This window comes from Bos taurus, chromosome 25 (genome assembly GCF_002263795.3).
Source record: "Bos taurus isolate L1 Dominette 01449 registration number 42190680 breed Hereford chromosome 25, ARS-UCD2.0, whole genome shotgun sequence".
NCBI lineage: Eukaryota > Metazoa > Chordata > Mammalia > Artiodactyla > Bovidae > Bos > Bos taurus.
In genome coordinates, this window is record NC_037352.1 from 38,277,655 (window position 1) to 38,297,457 (window position 19,803).

At 48.7% G+C, this 19,803-nt stretch overlaps 1 protein-coding gene across 2 annotated transcripts; it reads left to right on the plus strand.

Moving 5' to 3' along the window:
* Positions 1-766: 766 nt before the first annotated feature.
* RAC1 (Rac family small GTPase 1) lies at positions 767-19,705 on the plus strand. Of its 2 annotated transcripts, XM_024984646.2 has the most exons (7): positions 767-1,004; positions 9,737-9,808; positions 12,138-12,255; positions 15,571-15,627; positions 16,965-17,027; positions 17,732-17,891; positions 18,087-19,705. In XM_024984646.2, the coding sequence occupies exons 1-7, from the start codon at positions 970-972 to the stop codon at positions 18,215-18,217; spliced, it is 636 nt and encodes a 211-aa protein (XP_024840414.1). In that variant the 5' UTR covers positions 767-969; the 3' UTR covers positions 18,218-19,705. The 2 variants fall into 2 exon arrangements, with proteins under 2 accessions (XP_024840414.1, NP_776588.1); NM_174163.2 differs by lacking the exon at positions 15,571-15,627 and having other exon boundaries at positions 799-1,004; positions 18,087-18,421.
* The last annotated feature ends 98 nt before the right edge of the window (positions 19,706-19,803 follow it).

Sequence of the window (19,803 nt, forward strand, 5' to 3'; positions counted from 1 at the left end):
AAGCAGTAGGAAATAGTAAACGCTCAAGGCATGAAAAACAATTATTAGAAAATATATATGCAAGGGAGGAAAGTTCAACATATTTTTGGCTTAATGAATTTAGTTATCTTTGACTAATGGCGTGGTGTATGGTCTTCTTTATATTACTAGGTCTCAAATTTTCTAGGACCGTGTCATCACCTAAGTTACAGGGATCACATAATAAATGGATTTGATTCACTGATGGCTCAGGTAATAAAGAATCTGCCTGCAATGCAGGATCCCCCGGGGTTCAATCCCTGGGTCAGGAAGATCCCCTGGAGAAGGGAATGGCTGTCCACTGCAGTATTCTTGCCTGGAGAATCCCATGGACAGAGGAGCCCGGCGGGCTACTATCCGTGGAGTCGCAAACGATCAGACACTACTGAGCAACTAACACTTTCACCGCCCCTCAGATGGCCTCCCACAAGAGATGGTCAGGGGCTGGGGGAACCGGCTCGTGGGAGACAGGGTCCTCCTGGGGCTTGAACCTGGGCAGGTGGCGCGGGGTGGGGCCAGGACCGTAATCCGAGCGCACAAAGATGGCGGCAGGTCCACCCCTCCGAGCCCCGCGGCCGGCGGTCGGAGCCGAGCGTTGCCGAACGTTCCCGAGCGTCCCCCGAAGCCCAGAGGAGCCCGGGAGCCGCGCGGGCGGGAGCGGCCCCGCCCCGGAGCCTGGGAGCGGCGGCGCCGGCGCGGGGGAGGGGAGGCCGGATGTGAGTGGAGCGGCCATTTCCTGTTTCTCTGCAGTTTTCCCCAGCTTTGGGTGGTGGCTGCCGCTGGGCTCCGGCGTTCCGTCGGCGGAGGGCGAGGCGGCGTGGACAGCGGCCCCGGCACCCCGCGCCCTGCCGCCCGCAGCCGCGCGCCCGCCCGCCCGCTTCTCCCCGAGCTCGCCGCCTTTCTCCTCAGCGCCCGGTCGCCGCCGCCGCCGCGGCCCAGCGAGCGGCCCAGATGCAGGCCATCAAGTGTGTGGTGGTGGGAGACGGGTGAGTGCGCGCGCCGGGCCGGGGGTCGAGTGCCGCGGGCTGGGGCCGGGCGGCGGGCGGGCGGGCGCCGCGGGTTCGCCTGGGGCCCGGCCGGGCCTCTCCCGGGCCAGGGGCGCGGGGCGGGGGGCGCGAGCCGCCACCCTCCTCAGGACCCGGCGGCGCGGGCCTGGTTCCGGCTCGCTCTCTTTTTTTTTCGGTGGGGGAGGGAGGGAATCGGCGATCGGCGGCGGGAGGGAAAGTGAACTCCACCCTCCCGCTTTCTCCCGGGCCGCTGACCGCCCGGCAGAACTCGGCCCGCGCCGCCACCCACCCTCATTTGCCTGAAGATTGGGTGGGTTCAGGGAGTTGCCTTTCTTTAAAAAAAAGAAAAGAAAAAATAGAATCCTCTCTTGGTTTTCCCAGTAACCTCTCGAGCTGCATTGAGACCTTCCGTGGGTCCCGGCGGTCTCTGGTCGGTCGTATTGGAGGAGTCTGTGCACGCACGGGCTGGTGTGGGGACCCTCAACTGATTTACCAGGGGGTGCCTTCCGCTGGTACTTGGACACTTTTCTGATTATTTAAAAAGTGACTGTTGGCTATTAAGGTGGAGAAACTTTTAGGATTTCTAGCTGCGAGGAACTGGGTGTGATTAAGACTGTTCCTTTCTCTGAACGTGATGGGATCATTAAAAAAAAAAAAAAAAACTTGGTCTCTGCTTCATGCATTAGGTATGGGATGTCGCAGAACAGGCTCCCTGAGCCGGGCTGCCCTGTGACTCAAGGCATGTCTTTTCATTACTGTCTGTGGTGGATCCAGGCCCTCGAGGAAGACAAGACTTGTCTTATGCAGTTTTTTTTTCTCCCCTTGAAACAAGAATCTCAGTGTGATCCCAGCAAAATTGTGCGTCTCAGCATTGCTCGAGTTAGAGGAGCGTTAACAAGGAGGCTCCAAGAGTTACTACCAGTTGCAACAAAGTCAGAATGCAACTGGCACCTATTTGGAGTCTTGTAAAGTTGAAGAGAGAGTTGTGGAATCCCTGTTCCCCAAACTTGTCATTAGGGTCGATGGTGCTTTTATGCTTCTGGATGAAGTTACCAGATCTCGGTTTCTTGAGATGGTTGTAAATTAGACATTTGAACTTGTTTCTGTATCTAATTCAGATCCTTGAACACAATCAGACAACTGATTTTTTTTTTAAAAAGATGCCTTCTGTATGGTTTGTCAGGCTCACAAATGTGAAAGATTATTAACACTTCATGCTTCTGTCAAGATAATCAGAAATTGTAAGTTTCTACATAGAAATATGTATGGTGCTTGTTCTTTTTTTAACTCATTGAAAGAAAGCTTTAATTTTGCGGGGGTGGGGGTGGGGAGGATGTTCAGTTAATTGGTTTAAGGGTGAAATCACTAAATTCATTTAAGTGATGTTTTGATCCTTCTGCTCCTGAAGTATAGCATATGTCATTGTCTTAGGAACATTGTAAATGACACGGACTTCCTTTAAAAGTTAGAAAATGCAGGATCAGTAATTCATGCCAGTTTTTAAAAAAGTCAACTCGCTGATAATCCATGATCTAACCCTAGAATATAATCTTTGAAAGATTTAAAAACACAAGAAATACCAGCACGGGGTGTAGTCAGTGTACTCAGTCATAGGTGCAGGTTGTGGGCCTCTCTGTTTGCATCGGCCTGTTTATCTGGTCAAATACTTGTTGAATGCCTCCTGTGGGATCAAATCCCCACCTCACCACTTGGAGGGGAACCCTGAGCAGATCGCACATCCCCCAAGAGAGGTGCCTCAGGGGGAAATGTGAGGGTTCAGCAAGGTTCTGGATAGGAAGTCACTGCCTCACAGGCGCCTGGCCCCTCCCCAGTGCTTAGTGAGGGCCAGATGTCAGTATTTCTTTATTATTGCTGTTTTTATCACTTGGAGGTACTGCTGTGCTCTGTGAAGAGAGTGTTAGGCATAAAACACAGTGGCCTTGAGTTTTCTGTCAGTTTTTTAAAAAGAATTATTTTTGTTTGTGCTGGGTCTTCTGTTGCAGTGAGGACTTTTCCCTAGTTTTGGGGGGAGTACTCTCCAGTCGGGGTGCTCGGGCTTCAGTAGCGGCTCCTGGACTCTCGAGCTCAGGCTCAGTAGTTGTGGCGCTTGGGCTTGGGTGCTGCGCAGCATGTGGGATCTTCCCGGACCAGGGATCGAACCGAGTCCTCTGCATTGGCAGGCAGATTCTTTACCACTGAGCTGCCGGGGAAACCCTCTCTGCCAGGTTTTCAATGCTGTGTTTGAACATTGATGTTGACATTAGAAGTGAAAGGTACCTTTATGAAAAAAACCTTGAGCTGTGTTATCAATACTTTAAATTATTGGTGAACATAGAGCAAATATTGCTTCAGTGAACAATCTAGATAGTACTTTTTCCACCAAAAATATTTTTTTTTCTGCTTTTGTCTGAATAAAATATATTCCTTGTAGGAATATTTTGTTAAAAAACTGTTGAAGCTGTAAAGTGCAGGTCTAAATTTTGTGAGGGGAAGAAGTTGCTTAATGTGGAATTTCAGGCAATTGGGGCAGTTTAAACAGGGAAGGCAAACTCGTTGAGGTTCCACAAATTGCAAGCTTCCTTATTTTAAAAATGTTCTTGGGAATTATGGTTAAAGGCTGTGTCCTAACTGTATTATAATTAGCACCAATTAGCCTATATTCTTCTAATGGATTATTTTCTGTACAGCAATTCAGTTGGTATTGAGTATAAAATGTGAGATAAGTTTTGATACTTTTTAATTCTGTTCATTGTTCCATGAAGCCTGAGTCTGTCCTTCTGAACACAGGTTTTGTGACTAATTTGGGGGACCTCTGTCCCTCAGTTTTCACTCAGCTTTACTTGGGTGAGACAGCATCTCATATTCAAATATTTATGAATTTTTAATTGTGGTTTTTTTTGACTGTTTAATTTGGGGCTGGGGGTGAGTGACTTGACCCCTCCCCCCCCCCATTTTATTCCAGATGGCGCTAGAGGTCTATCCAGCGCAGTGTCTAATTTAGACATTGCTATCCAGGAATTTTTTTAGTTGAGCTTGATAAATGCCTTCCATGATGTCATCTTGATAGGAATGTACACTACTGGCTCCTGCCCACTGCATTGAACAAGCAGCTGTGGCATGATCCATGAGTTTCAGCTCTTCTTGAATTGCCTTTGTGTGTTTTTATCCCAAATTTACGTTTAGTATTTGATCTTGGTTGGTACAATTATATTGTATTATAATTTTTTTTTTTAAATTTCAGATGACAATGCCAGCTAAATGTTTGGGGTTAGGTTCAGTGGAAGAGTGTCCGGAGTCCGTTTTGAGAAACCTTAAAGCCACTGTTTATATTGTCTTTGGCATTAGTCAGCTGTGTCTTTGTACTTTCTCACCTCTGCATCACCAGGAAGCTCTAACTTGTAATTGTAGTCTTCCTGTAAAGGGGGTGTTTTACCAGGAATTCTGCTCCCAGGCCAGTTAGCACATATCACCAGATGGGACTGTTTTCTCCAACTTCTTAATATGAAAAATGTCAAACATGGAAGAGTTGAAAGAATAATAATGCGTTGAACACTCACATACCCACCACTTAGATTCTGTAATCAACAGTTTGCTCTGGTCTTCTCATGGGAAGTTGTTCCCATTTGGGGGCAATAAGTTTAAGAGGATTTGATAACAGAAGTTGATTTTGGAAGGAGAATGGGGGTAATACACAGATATGAATTCCTGATTTTGAACTCTGCATCTTTAGCTACCCCAGGGTTAGGCTGGATGGTTCTAGGACATTCTCTAGTAATGGCTGCTTCAGATTCAAGCTCTATGAGAGGCGACATCTTCAGCTTTGAGTGTTCTAGTAACTTCAGTGTTCAGCATCTGAACTTTTTGGAGTCTCTGTGGTGATAACGACTGGCTTTCTGTTAGTTGGTTGAGATGTCTCCTGTTGGTGGCAGGACGTCAGGGGCATTGCAGCTAGGGTTTTGTGTTTTGGTAACACTAAATTGTGCTATTAATTAATACAGTTTCTGAGCTTACTCTCTGGGTAATTATACATTTAGGATTAGTGTTAAGAGTCCCCAAACCCCATTTCTCAGCATAAGTCGAGGACTTTCATTCAGGGTCTTTCATTAATGCAATAAGTATTAGTATATTATATATTTGATACTTAAAATCCATGATCCATCCTGTTCTGTTAATTTGTTCTTAAGATCTTAGGTATTCTTAGGGGTCCCGGGATTAGAAGGTGGTGAGAAGGAATGAACTTCCTGTTATAAATAAGTGCTGGGGATGAAATGCAGCAAATGATAGTTAACAGTGCTGTACCTTATAGACGAAAGTTGTTGAGAGAATAAATCCTAAGAGTTTCCATCAAAAGGAAAAAATGTTCTGTTTCTTTCATGCTGGGTCATTAAGAGATGATGGACGTTCACTAACCTACTGTGGTAATCAGTTCCTGATGTATAGAAATTAAACACCTTAAACTTACATAGTGCTGTGTGTCAATTACACCTCAATAAAACTGGGGGAAAAGATCTAGGTACTTTCAGGCAGCAATACAGGTTACTTATTTAGGTTTACAGTAGTCATTGGAGAAATCTGGTTTTTCTGTCTTACTGAGAGACCAGTGGGTGTTTTTTAAAGCAATGCAGAATCTTCTTGTTTTTGAGTTTCCTGGATTTTTTTTTTTTTTTGGCTGTTCCAGGCAGCATGTGGCGATCTTAGTTCCTGGATCAGGGATGGAACTCGTGCCACCCGGCAGTAGAAGCCAAGTCCTAACCACTGGACCACCAGGGATCGTCCATCCCTATTTTCATGGGAGGAAATTGCCAGTGTTTCCAGATTTATTGATTTTACATGCTTAAATGTACTCAGTTCCCCTTAGATTAAAATGCTGTGGTGACTTGCTGTCACTTAGAACCTGGAAATAAGTATGTTCTATCTACTTGGTCAACTTTCTAGCCAGTATAAGAGCTAGTAGCAGTTGTGATTGTCACAAATAAGTAAAATAAGATTCATGCTCCCTCTCCAGAGTTACAGCATTTTTCACAGATTAAAAAGAAAGAAATAAGAGGGGAAAAAAGATTAAGAAGTGAGTGAACTGAGCAGTGGCATGTGTAAAATTGGAGATTCCAAAGTGAATGGTAGCTTCCAGGAACTCCGCGGCAGCGTCAAGTCAAAGGCTAGCCAGGTACCGCTCCCGTTCTTCCTGTGGAGGAAGCGGGACTCTGTCTAGAGCCGCTGTTGACTGTGGCCTGTAGCTTGTAGCGTTGATTTGTGGAGTGTGTTTAACAGGATTGAATAAACACTAATGGGAGGTAAATAACCCTTTTCTTTCTCTTTTCTCTGTTTTTAAAATTAAGTAAACATTTAAATCAAAAGTTGGACATGTACTTATTTAAAAGTCAGAACTTTATACTTTACTAATTTTCTTAGAGAATGCATGTTTATATCTAAAGGATGATTGGTAATAAAATTTCCAATTACTATCAGGTGATACCAGTACCTTGGGGTCCTTTACAGCTAAACCTTTCAAAAGATGAAGCCTCAGCTGAAGATCAAGTTTCAGGAAAGGAGATTTTGACGTATTTAAAACAATTGGTGTTTGTAATGGCTTTGTTCCTCATACATACCAGAGCCTTAGGAGGGATCTAGAAGTGAAACTGTGATGCTTTTAACACAGCATTTAAAACCTTCAGAGCTGCTTCCTGTGACATTAAGAGGTGATGACTATTAACATTTTTACACAACAGCACTTGTAGTTTTGAAAAGATATTCACTCTTCATAGCCTTGAAGTCTGCTCTCTTCCTCAGCTGCCACTGTAGCCCCTGGCTGAGCTGTGTTTATCCTGCCTCCTGTCCTGGTAGCTCTCTGAACAGCCCGCTCCTCTGCACCCTAAAACTCCCGCCGTGGTCCAGGCCACAGCATCGGTTCCTGGAACACAGCGACAGCTGCTTCCTTGTTTTCTGCCCCCAGTCTCAGCTTCTTGAGTCTTCTTCCCACACTGCCCAGAGAGGCTTCTTCTGAAAATGCAAATCTAATGATTTCTTGGCAACTACAAATCTTCTGTCACTTCCCAACTAGGATCAAGTTCCAGGTCTTGAGAAGAAATGACAGCCTCTTCAAAGTTCCCTCTGCCACTTCCCCCTTCTTTCTTCATCCTTCAGTTTTACTGGCCTTCCTGCAGTCTGGGCCTCCCTACATGCTGTGCTTTTGCCTAGAATGTTCCTTCCTTCCGTGTCCCACTCATCAGCCTCAGTGATGTTGCAGCCTCCTCTGCCTCCAAGACAAGGTTAGATCCCTGTGCTGTACCTTTCCAGAACATCTTTAACAACACTTATCACATCTAAAATGTTACGTAATGAACACGTGTTTCATTTTTTAGCTTACTAAAACTGCCTAAGTCCCATGAGATCCCCATTGCAGTATCTTTAGCACCTAGTATACTTCCTGGCATACCATGCAGTTTGTTGGTGTAGACTGAAATTGAATCAGTGCTCACATAGTTTTGGGATGAAGTCGGTAGTTTTGCATTCATCTTACAGTTGAGAAAACCAAGGCATAAGGAAGTTGAAACTTAAAAAATTCAGCCAGTAAGTGGTAGAGTTGCCTGTGGGTCACACATCCAGGTAGTGACTTTGAATCTCATTCAGGTTCTTTTTTATTTGTTTTAACATTCTAAGCTTTTAACAAAATGTATGCCCAGTGAGTCATTTCTGTTTAGAAAGCCTTTAGGAGTTGGACAGCAGCCCCTGATGATGTCATGTTTGACTGTGAGGTCTTGGGGTGGGGGAGTTCCAGCTTTTGTTAAGTCTTAATAATGTTATGAGTGAAGCAAGTATTGGCAGGACCGCCTGGGCCTGTAACCTGCCCTTGTTGAGAGGTTTTTGCCTTAAGCTAAGAGTGTAAGGAAAATAGAAAAGCACTTAACTTCTTTATTGTTGTCCTAATTGATAGTAGTCGAGATCGAACAGCAAAGCCTTGGGACTCCAGCACGCCAGAGCGTCCCGTGGCCTTGGTGAGCCGCAGGGGCGCGCAGGGTGCCGGGCCTGTGAGGAGCTCTTGTTTGGTCAGTGAGGCCAGGGACTCTGAGAAGGCCCCAAGGCCACCGTGGGAGTGCTGTACAATTTGGAGGCTGTGTGTCTGCTAGGTATCTGCAGTGGCTCAGTGGTAAAGAATCCGCCTGCAATGCAGGAGCCGACGGGTTTGATCCCTGGGTCTGGAAGATCTTCTGGAGGAGGGCATGGCCACCCACTCTAGTATTCTTGCCTGGACAATCCCATGGATCGAGAAGCCTGGTGGCCTACAGTCCATGGGGTCGCAAGAGTCGGACACGACCGAGCAACTTGGCATGCACGCACCTGTTGGCTAATGGTGCAGTGATCAACTTAACGTTTAGGTGGTTTTGTTGGTCAATTGCTAATTCCTACTCTTTTGTGACCCCTATGGACTGTAGCCCGCCAGGCTCCTCTGTCCATGGGATTTCCCAGGCAAGGATACTGGAGTGGGGTGCCGTTTCCGCCTTCAGAGGGTCTTCCTGACCAGGGGATACCCCTCTCAAGTGTTTGGGAGCCTTTCCTCACCTCCCTGGTATCCTGTGCCGGCTTGCAGCTGTGTGTGGGAGGCCCTCCTGTGTTCCTACGCTTTTCTCTGCTAGTTCTTTGCACAGCTGTTTGGGAGATTTACTCCACCGTCCCTGAGCCCTTCATTAATCTGTCTGGAACATAGTGTGTTAACTGCTTGCTCCAAAAGTTTATGGTGAGATTTGAGGGTGGGGGTGGGGAGGAGGCACAGGAATGCAGATGAATTAGCAGGCAGTGGTGTGTGGTATGGGTGACTAAGCGCTCTCTTTAGAGACCTGGCCTCTCGGCCGGCCAGGGGGAAGGCTTGAGGGAGGCGGCGGGGTTTGAGCCGCCCCTCAGAGGCAGCAGGCTGCAACAGTGGATGGACGTTTGAGAGGAGAGCCGTGTCTGTCTGCATGTTAGTATTCATCGGAATAACTTGAGGGTAGATTTGCAGATTCTTTTTTTAAATTAAATTTATTTTAACTAGAGGCTAATTACTTTACAATATTGTATTGGTTTTGCCATACATCAACATGAACGCACCACGGGTGTACACGTGTTCCCAATTCTGAACCCCCCTCCCACCTCCCGATTTGCAGATTCTTGATGAAAGCCTTCTAGAGGTGTTCGCAGAAGAGACTTGTTTACTTTTTCATTTTATTTATTTTTTATTGATTTATTTAGCTGTACCAGGTCTTCGTTTCGGCCCGCAGCATCTTTAGTTGTGGCATGTGAACTCGTAGCTGCAGCACCTGGGATCTAGTTCTCTGACCAGGGGTCGAACCCAGGCCCTCTGCAGGGGCAGCACTGAGTCTTAGCCGCTGGACCACCAGGGAAATCCCAAGACTTCCAGTTTAAAAATACCGTTCCTCTTGAACCTTGTGCTTACCAACAACTGTTTTCTCGACAACCAGTGCAAACACCTAGAACTGAAAACAATGCGAAGCCTCCAGACGCTGCCCTTCTGAGTAATTGTAGTTTGTTTGCTTTACATGTCAGGATAAAAATAGTATTTAGTAAAAGGTCTTAGAAACTGTCTTCTTTAATGTTTTAGTATTTGATGTATACGTCCTGATTTTTCTGTAAGTTATTTTCACTGAATAATGAAAGCTCAGATTGCACTTACGTTGACTAAGGAACTTAACATCATTTTTTTTTTCCTGTCTCTATAGAGCTGTGGGTAAGACTTGCCTCCTGATCAGTTACACTACCAATGCGTTTCCTGGAGAATATATCCCCACTGTGTAAGTATCCTGAGTTAACCCAGGATTAACTTGTCAGTGATATGTGTGTTTTTTTTTTTGGATTCCATTGACCTTTCTGCTCTGCCTTTCTAAATCCTTAAGTGAAGAGGGGTGGTTATTTTCCTCTCAATCATTGAGGTCTAATTATAAGGTATTTGAACTTTTAAAAAATAACTTTATCTTTTTTTAATATAGTTTCTGCATGATGACAAAGCACACAGCTTTCCTAATTGATTTTCAGATTTTAGGAAATGAAAGTTAAACTACCTTTGAAGTTCAGAGACTGGATAGTGTAAGAGTTTCAGATAAGTGGCTTTCTGTGTAAAGGGTCAAGGAACTGGAACAAAGGGTCTTTTATGGTTTAATTGGCCTTTTCTGGTGAGCAGTCCAACGGTTACATGTCATTGTTGACTTTTGGGCTTTGGAACTGAAACCAGGGTGTGTGTGGGGTGTGGCTGTGGGGGGGGTGTGGGCTGGGGGGGCGGATGGGAGGACCAGCTGCTGAGCTGCCGGGTCCCTTTTTGGCAGCAGACTCGGTGGGGACGGAAAAGGGCCTCTCTGCTGATAGTCGCCAGGGAGCTTCCAGGCTGTGCCCGGGCCGGGGCCGGGATCCTCACCGCCCGCTGGGGCAGAGGCGCTCCGTTTGCACGGTGCCCACCTCAGCACCGCACTCAGCCTAAGCGTCCTGTGTGTGTGGGTGTAAGTGGAATCAAACTGTCCAGAATTTGTGGCAGGACTTCCCTCGTCTCCACATGTAGGTAGAGCTGTAGATGACTCGGAGGTCCTGTGGTGGGCCCGACTCCAGTCACTTGCAAACAGTGCTGTGCACACATCGTTGCCCACGTCTTTGTGCACATGTGATTGTTGGAGGAACTGCGGCGAATCAGAAGGAGTGGGATGTTTTAAGCTTCAGGAGATGCTGCACGGTTGCTATTCCAAATGCTGTCACTCTGAGCAGCGGTGACGGAAACAGCCCTTTCCTACCACTGTGGTGAACGTGGGCTGAAAACAGTGCCCGCGTTATTTGCATTTCTGGTCACCGGTGAGGTTGAAACCTCGTGTTTCCTGTCCATGCGTAATCTTGTGTGAATTGCCGGTCAAAATCCCTTGCTTATTGTCCCACTGGAAATTCTCTGTACTGATGGAACTTCTGTGTGTGAAAAATACTTATCCCTCTGTCTCTCACTTGTCTTTGAACTCATAATATTCTCTGCATTTTTATATAAATATGCCATTTCTCCCTCTTCCCTGAGTTTAATGTCTTACTAAAAAATATTGCCTAGTTTCCCCTCCCCTCAAGGTTTTCTCGCTCTAGTCTTTATCTTTCATTCACCTGGAGTTTATTTTTTGGTGGCGAGAGGCAAGCACCTGATGCTTTTTTCAGGTTCTTACCCCATTTTTGTACCACTTACTGAATAATATTTCCTCTTCTCACTCAAGTGGAAGTACAGCATGTTTTTTCATAAATCCTTTTCTGTATGAAAGCAGGTTTGGTCATGAACTTGTATAAATCACACTGGAACCTACTCAGACCATGACTTTGCTGTCACAGTGTAGTAAGATCCTAAGCTTTAGTCTTAAGTATGTGAAAATCAATTCTGGGACCTGACTTTAAAGGCTAATACATTGCGTTCTGCTCGGCAGGTGCCCCGTTCACCTTGCAATCCCAGGTGTCCGTGAACTACTCCATGGCACTCAGCGTAATTTTTTAATGTCCTCCTTATTTCTCCCCGTCAGCCTATAGGCTTTCTGGGCTTCCTCCTATTATAGGTAATTCATTTGTGTGTAGCAGCCTCAAATTAATTTAAACCCATGGTGAAACTTTGAAAGCGTTACCCAGTAGCTTCTCGGATCCGATTTGCTTTGTGTTAACCCTGCACACAGGTCTTAGGGTGGATTACCAAGGCTCAGCTGGGGACCAGCCTCCACCCAGGTCAGGGGTGCAGGGGCTGTTGTGGAAACACGGCCAGTGCAGCCCTGCTGGGGGCCCCTAACTGAGGGCGACCCTCGTGTGCACGGAACACCCAGCCCTTGGGGTTTGGATACTTGCATTTCTTCCTGGGGAGAGACCTCAGTGTCCTCTTCATCATGGGCAGGCGGGTTTCTGATGCCGACAGAGACCTGTTCTGGTTAAATTCAGTAGCTCGTGCTTGTGTCTCAGTGGTGCCCCCACACCCCAGCTCCCGTTTCCCTCCACTGCGCGCCTGCCGGCGGGGCCGGGCATCCTCTGGCCTGGCCGTCCGCCCTCGCGGCCCTGCCCAGCCCCGCTCAGCCCCAGGGGTGCCTGGCTCCTTGGCCGGAGGTTAACCGTTTTCCCTCTGTTCCGCAGCTTTGACAACTACTCTGCCAATGTCATGGTGGATGGAAAACCCGTGAATCTGGGCTTGTGGGACACAGCCGGACAAGAAGATTATGACCGATTACGCCCCCTGTCCTACCCGCAGACAGTAAGGAGCCTGAATGATTTTAGAGTGTCCTTTACACGTCCTCACGGTTTCATTAATTCATACCACCTCTCGATTTGCCTATATTGCCATCTTTTGGGTATCCGAGTAATAACAAATAACGTTGAACTACTTCAGTAGTGAGTATCTGCCTAGATGCGAACCGGGGCTTCGTCTGCTTGTTTGTGCGCTTTGCGTGTCCTCAGTATTGGCTCTGGTGGTGTGCAGTGTGCATTCTCCCGTGCCATTTTGGCGTAGCCATGCAAAATAGGTGCTGTTAGGTTTTGGCAAAGCTATTTTAAGAGCAGTTAGCTTCCAGATTAGTTTGCTTTGTGACAGTTCTGTGCCACAGAAGCAATTGAGCAGTGAAGATGAAGGCTTCTTTAGATCAAGTTAGTGACTAATCCTATTGATTTAATAGTTTTTCTATAAAATATATTTTTGCAGCTTTAGAACCTAAATCTTCTTAAGTAAGTGGAAGTTTCAGTTTTATAACGTGTCTGCTGTGTCCAGTCCGACAGCCGCTAGCTTGGGCTTGCCTGCACATCAGCTAACTAGCTGGTCTCTCTACCGGCTGCTTACAGTTAGGCCAGTAAGCTGGTGGACATGTGGTCCAAAGCCAGTTTTCTCTAAATAAGCAGTTGTCTTACTTGTGCTATTTCCTTCTTGTTACATGTCTCTCCTTTGTGTTAAAAGTGCTTTTAAAGACAACTTTGTGACTACCTGGACGGGGAAGTTTGCACAGAGGCAGCTGAGCAAATTCTTGGGCTTCAGATCGCACCCTCCGCGCTGTGTCAGGGTGGGTGTCTCCACCTTGAATCCTGCCCTGCTCCGTTGCAGGCTTGGTGAGGCGGAGCCCTTGGGACAGTCCCGGGCATGTGTCTGCCTTGGGCTCCTCCCTGTGCTTGCGCAGCTGTGCTGGCGGAGCCAGAGGCCCCCTTGGTTCCCAGGTGCCTCCAGGAGGGCTCAGGATCAGGGAGACGTCCCCCAGAGGGCCGGCCTCCACCTCGAGACTGATTGAAGTATCCCTTTGTTCTGAGGAGTGAGTGTGAGTGAAAAGAATGAATTCATTCTAGTCTACCTGCCCAAAGCTTGTTTTCTCGTGTTTGAAATATGGCTGTCTCTAAGCAGAAGTCATCGTCTTTCCCATTTACTTTTCTGATAGAGGAATTGTCAAGGACAGTTTCTTAGAGCTGTAGATTTTTGCTGATTGTTCTTTATCTGAGTTCCGGGAACAGTGGTCAGCAAAGATCAAAACCATAAACTGGGAGGCTTGAATTGGCTGGCTTTTCAGGTAATCTGTGAGTAAAAGTGAACTGTGATTATGTGTTAAAAATGAGCCAATAATCACCAAAAAACTTTGAATTCTTCAGTACATTTAGCAAAGTACTTATACCAAGTGGCTCCTTGCTGAGTCCAGATTTCAGTGGGATTTGCATTGAGTGGTAGAGTAGGCCGCTTGGCTTGCTTAGTTGCTAAGTTGTGTCTGACTCTTGCGACCACATGGACTACGTAGCCCGCCAGACTCCTCCGTCCATGGAGTGGTTGCCATTTCCTTCTCCAGGGGTAGAGTAGGATCCTCAATCAACTGGATCCCATCTGGAAGGTGGGAGGTCACTTCTGAGAAAGGAGAACTGCCTTCTGTGACTCAGGGCGTCCAGGGACGGGTGTGGCCTCTTTCTCGGAGGCAGTCAGTCGCAGTGAGTCCAAGGTGATCTGGCAAGATTCGCACTGTGTGTGCTGAGCACGCTAGATCAGTGACCGATGGAGTCAAGCTTCGGTGAGTGCGGCCTGAAAGCCAAGCGGGTGTTGTCCTCCTGGGGCCTGGACTTGGACCTCGGGAGGGTGGTGGGCCACTTCCTGTGGATGCCTGCATCGCAGTGTGTGACCCCTCGCTTAGGCGCGGGGGACGAGCCCCCAGCTGGTTGATACAGCTTGGCCTGCCTGACTCCTTGGAGGATGAGCAGGTTGTGTTGGTTACTGAGGGGGAGCCCCTGAGTGCTAGATACTGGGGCCTGAAAGGTCTTCCTTTGGGCTGGGTGTCCTGCCAGAGGGAGCTGAGGGCCAGCTCAGCTGGCTGGAAGTGGCAGCCTGGCACTGGATTTAGTCTTGGCAAAGAGAAACCTCTGAATTTGGTACTAAATGACCCCTGGTCTCTGGTTTGGCTGTTCGTCCTGTAGGCCTGTCTCTGGCTCATCCTCGAGTCTGCCCTGACCCACTCGGAAGGGCCAGCGGGACACTTGAGCCTTAGTAGTCTGAAGCGCTGGGCTTTCTTCCAGCCGTGTTTGGGCTGCAGGCAGAAAAAGGAAGGAGGAAGGAGCAGGCGGATGGCATCGTGTTAACTAATGTAGGACGGAAGGCATCTCTCCATCAGAAAGATGTTCTGAAGAGTGGGAGAGGGTAGGGCAGATGTGGCAGAGGGTGTTTTGATGCCGAGTAGTTGGAGCCGACCCCGTGAGTACCCGCGTCATTGCGAAGCTTTGGCGTCACGTCCAGGCTTTGCGAGGACCAGGCTTCCGAAAGAGCCTGTAGAGTAAATGAGGGTAGTGAGAGAAACTAACGTTCGCTCTAGATTGTAAATCCGAGAAGAGTGGGGGAGATGAAATTATAATAGTTGTCTCAGTTGCCTTTCTTTTGATTCGAGAATTCCAGGTTCTTTGTTGCTGGAGAGCAAGTCTTTGCGTTTCTACGGGAACAGAGGAGTGAGTTGAAAGCTGGTGATAAACACGGCAGTGCGGTCACTTCCGGGTGGGCCCGCCATGTGCTCAGGACAGCAGCGCTGTTCTTTCAGCAGAGCAGGTCCCTGGATTCAAGCTGCACCCTGCGAGGTCGCATCCCTCAGACCCGGCCACCTTCTGGAACAGTGTCCCGGCTGGGAGGCCTGCTGTACAGATGGGCACTTCTGCTGGCTTCAGCTGGGCTCGTGTCCGAGAACCTGGCCTGGGAGCTTGGAGGGTGTGCAGTCACTCTCGGGCGCCCTTGTTGAGGGAAGGATGCCCCTTTCACACTGAGCAGAAGCTGGGGCTTGGTGGGCACCGTGCCGGTTCTGTGGGGAAGGAGCCTCTCGGTGTGTCCCCCACCCAGGATTTCCTGTCCTGGGTCTCCCCGTCTCTGACCTTCCCGAGCACCTTGTGCCCCGTGGGCCAGGGCGACGAAGCGATTCAGCGGCGCCTGGCCTCACGGGTGCTGTGCATCAGCATGTGCTTTAGGTCCCTTGGGAGGGTCGAGACAGGATTTGGATGAAGAATAGGTAGCGGGTTATATTGGCTTTCTTCTCGCTTTTTACTAAACTCAAACAAAGTTCTCGTGCATTACTAGGTTGGAGAAACGTATGGTAAGGAAATACCTTCCAGGGGCAAAGAGAAGCCGATTGCCGTATGTAAAACTTTCGATCGACTTCAAGCTTTATCTCTTCTCTCGGTTCACTTAGTTTTCCTAGGATTTCTTGTTGAGCCTCACACTCCTTGAGTGCTTTGTTTGATCTACTCAAGGTGGGGGGTTTGCGGGACAGCCTGCCTTCTGGTTGCAGTCCAGCAGTCTGGGAACTGCCTCCTGCCCCTCCTGAGGGCCAGGTGGGGTGTTGAGCAGGGCCCCCCCCGGGGAAGGGGCGCGGAGGCCCCCGCTGCAGCTCACCCAGCCCCAGCGCTTGGCGGGAGCAGGACTCACCCATGCGGGCGCTCCTTCCTTCCTCCCGCTTTGGTGTCCGGTGCGGGGCCTGTGGGGCGCGGCTGCGTGCTGGGGAGCTTACCGTCCTGCTTGGGGGTGTCGTGATCAGCCCGGGTGGCGGGGACTCTCGGACACACTCGTGCATGCGCTGGCCTTTCGTGTCGTTGACGAGCAGCTCTTGTGGGTGCTCTTCCTTCCCTTTCAGGTGCGAGAGATCAACTGGATGAACAGGTGTTGGCGGGCACTGTGTCCATTCACCACGTAGCATGGTTTTCCAGGGCAATGTTTCATAAACCGGGCATCCTAGAAATTCTTAGGCATTTAGGGAGATACTTAAATTTCACTTTTTGGGGAGCCATGCCACGTGACATGCGGGGTCTTCGTTCCCTGACCGGGGATCAGACCCGCGCCCCCCACAGTGGGAGTATGGAGTGCTGAGCATTGGAGCACCAGGATCGTCCAAGTTTAGGCCCTTCCACGATTCACTGCAGGTTCTCCAGAGGCCATGCTTGGCCTCAGGAGCCCTGACTGCCAGCGAGATGCCGCCTCCGCCCCAGACTGTCCTCCTGCCCAAGGGGCGCCCGGCCTTGGTGCCAGGGTGGATGGCAGTTCGTAAGAAGCAGTTTAACTGGAACCCTGTGACCTTGTGAAAATGTACTTAACATTCTGGTAGGGAGCTTAGTGAAAAAGGGACCATTTGTAGTAACGTTTTAATAGTATTGGTGTGGGACCCTGACACTTGACCTTGTCCCTGTGCAGGAACTGAGCGTCACGCTAATTCCGGTGGGAGTGGGAAGGGGGGGACAGAGGCCTCCTGGAGCCTGAGTAGCTGACCGTATTCTCTCCCCCACTCCCCTTCTCCCCTGACGGGCCCTTTGCGCGCTGGGTCTGGTCTGGGCGGCTGGCTGCGCTGGGGGGTGTCGGGAGCAGGCCGCCGTGCGCCGCGTTGCCCTGGGCTCGTGGTCCGCCCCCAGCTGCGCTGAGAAACAAAGCGCTTTCCTCGCTGTGGACTCTCCCCAACAGCTCCTTGTGTTTTATTTTTATAGGATGTATTCTTAATTTGCTTTTCTCTCGTGAGTCCTGCATCATTTGAAAATGTTCGTGCAAAGGTAAGTGGGATTTTTTAGGAAAATATTCAGTTACATAATGTCAGTCTTGGGAAGAAGTATTAAAAAGTAAAATACCATTTACTGATAGAAACTTTCAGTTACTTATTTCTACTGCTTAGGCAGATTTTGATACAGGTAATAGGTTTTTTAGGTGTATGCCTTGAGCACGCTGTGTGCTGAAGATTCAGGGTCTGATTCAGAAGTGCTGTGTTCCTAGTGAAAATAATGAAGCACTTGGAGTTGGTGTAATAAAAGTAATGTCCATACTTCATACTCGGGCATGTTTTATGAACTGAGTGAAGCTGGGGGGTGTGAGGCCCTTCAGTTGGGCCTAGGGGCGTGTCTGGTGGGGGTCATAGTGGCAGAGCTGAGGCCTGGGTTGGGATAGTTGTGTGCTCATCCTTTGGATGCAGGGGGATTTTGTGATGACTTAGGAACTCCGCCTGTTTTACCAGAAACCAGGTGGCTGGGGGCGGTCCTCCCCGCTCTCGCTCGCTCTCGCACTGAGTAGAGCTGTTCAGGGGGGTCCCGAGGCCTAGGCTGCTCTTCATGCCACAGCCAGGCAGTGATTCTAGAGGGGTGAGCCAGGCGGAGGGGGCGTGGTGATGGAGCAGGTGGTGAGCACAGGTGGGCCCCATGCGGTGTAGTTCAGACGAGCGGGTTCCTAAAGGAGAGTGGTGACTGGGTCCTGTCTCGGCTCCTAGTGGTACCCTGAAGTGCGACACCATTGTCCCAACACACCCATCATCCTGGTGGGGACGAAACTTGACCTGAGGGACGATAAAGACACGATCGAGAAGCTGAAGGAGAAGAAGCTGACGCCCATCACCTACCCGCAGGGCTTGGCCATGGCCAAGGAGATCGGTATGAGACCCCCATTGTCACAGATGCTTTCCCCGCTTTTATTTTTGTGGTGGAGGCTGGAGCCCACCTGGGGCAGTGGCGCCGGGGTGTGGCCTGCCTTCCGGACCGACTGGGCCAAGCAGGGCCCTCTGTGCTCAGGTCAGGGAGGGGGCGCCACTGCGCCCCGATCTGAGGGTGAGGCTGTGTTTCCCACAGGTGCCGTCAAATACCTGGAGTGCTCGGCGCTCACGCAGCGGGGCCTCAAGACAGTGTTTGATGAGGCGATCCGGGCTGTTCTCTGCCCACCCCCCGTCAAGAAGCGGAAGAGGAAGTGCCTGCTCTTGTGAACGTCGGCCCCCCACCGTCTGCCCCCAGGACCCTTTGTTTGCTTTGCTCAAACGGTGGAGCCTTCGCACTCAATGCCAAGTTTTTGTTACAGATTAGTTTTTCCATAAAACCGTTTTGAACCAATCAGTAATTTCTAGGTTTTGTTTGTTTAAAGTGTAAGAGTTCAAACTTTTCACATTCTATTAAAGTTCAGCCCTAAAATGACAAGCTTCCTTAAAGCCTTATTTTTCAAAGCCCCTATTCTTGCTCAGAGTTGCCAAAATACCCTGTGCACTAAGTTGCATTGTTGGGCTGAGAACACTAGGCACTACGCTGTGGAAAGGCCTTGGTCTGGAAGAGACTGTAGCTTTGGAGGTGGGAGGTGCAGAGCCTCGCTGGCGAGTTGCAGGCGAGAAGAGCGCGCACAGCCTCCTTGCTGAAACGCCGCAGTAACGAGTCACGGCAGCGGCCCACGTTCACTCCCTAACGCTGTACTGTACGTCAGAGCGCACGAGCCAGCAGCTCACTCTTTGGATCGGTCTTTTTGATTTTGTAGTGAGATTTTTAAAAACGAGTTCGTGTTTTAGCTTTTGTGAGATTCTGAACAGAACTCTTACCCCGTGCTCCCTGTGATGGAGTGTTCTGCTCTGTCTGTGGGTGCCCTGGGGTGGAGTGTGTGGAATACTTGTGATCAAAGAATGGAGACAGTATTTTGACAAAATGTGGAGATTAATTTACACTACACTGTACACGTAATCATTAAAACTATTAAAAGCATCACGGGTAAAAGTTTTAAAAGGTTAATTTCTGTCAAATGCGGTAGATGAAGAAAGGTCGGTATTATCAGTGAGTGTTTTCTTAAGCTTTTCCTTAAACCTGCCCACCCCTTCTGAAATTGGGCATTTAATCATCTCTGACCTGGTCATCCTCATAGTTGCTAACTTAGTAAGTGCTTTTCTTATAGAACTCATTCTTAATGAGCAATATGCCTCCTTGTATTATAAAATCTTTCTGAATATGCATTAGAAAATTTTTTTGTAGGTTAGTAAAAGTGCACTCCTGTTTTCATGTTGCTTTATTCAAAGCTAATAAGTGCTTTCCTTAGTTTTCTAGTAACTAGGTTATAAAAATCACGTGTTGCAGCTTTATGGTTTTTAAGATACTTCAGATATTCCTCAACTGTAAGCCTCAGCGTCACTGGCCAGATGACCGACACTGCCCCGTGAGTAGCGACACTGACCCCTCTGCCTCACTGCGTGCACACGCTTCCTGTCCTTGCCCTAACAATGTTCCTTGGGGTCTGAGGTTCCGCCAACCCTGTGCTCGTGCTAACGAAGTTCTGTACAACTTACCCACTGGCAAGAATACGAGCTTGGACCTTTCAACCACTAGAACAAAATTTTTTAAATTGACAGTTGCAGAATTGTGGAGTGTTTTTACATTGATCTTTTGCTAACGCGATTAGCAGTATGTTTTGCATGTATGACTTAATAAACCCTTGAATCATATGACTGGTAATACTGGAGTTCTTGAGAGCATGGGGAACCGCCCTCTGGTGTCTGCCTGCCTGCCTCACTGTAAAACCCTGGGTTGTTGGAGACGGTCG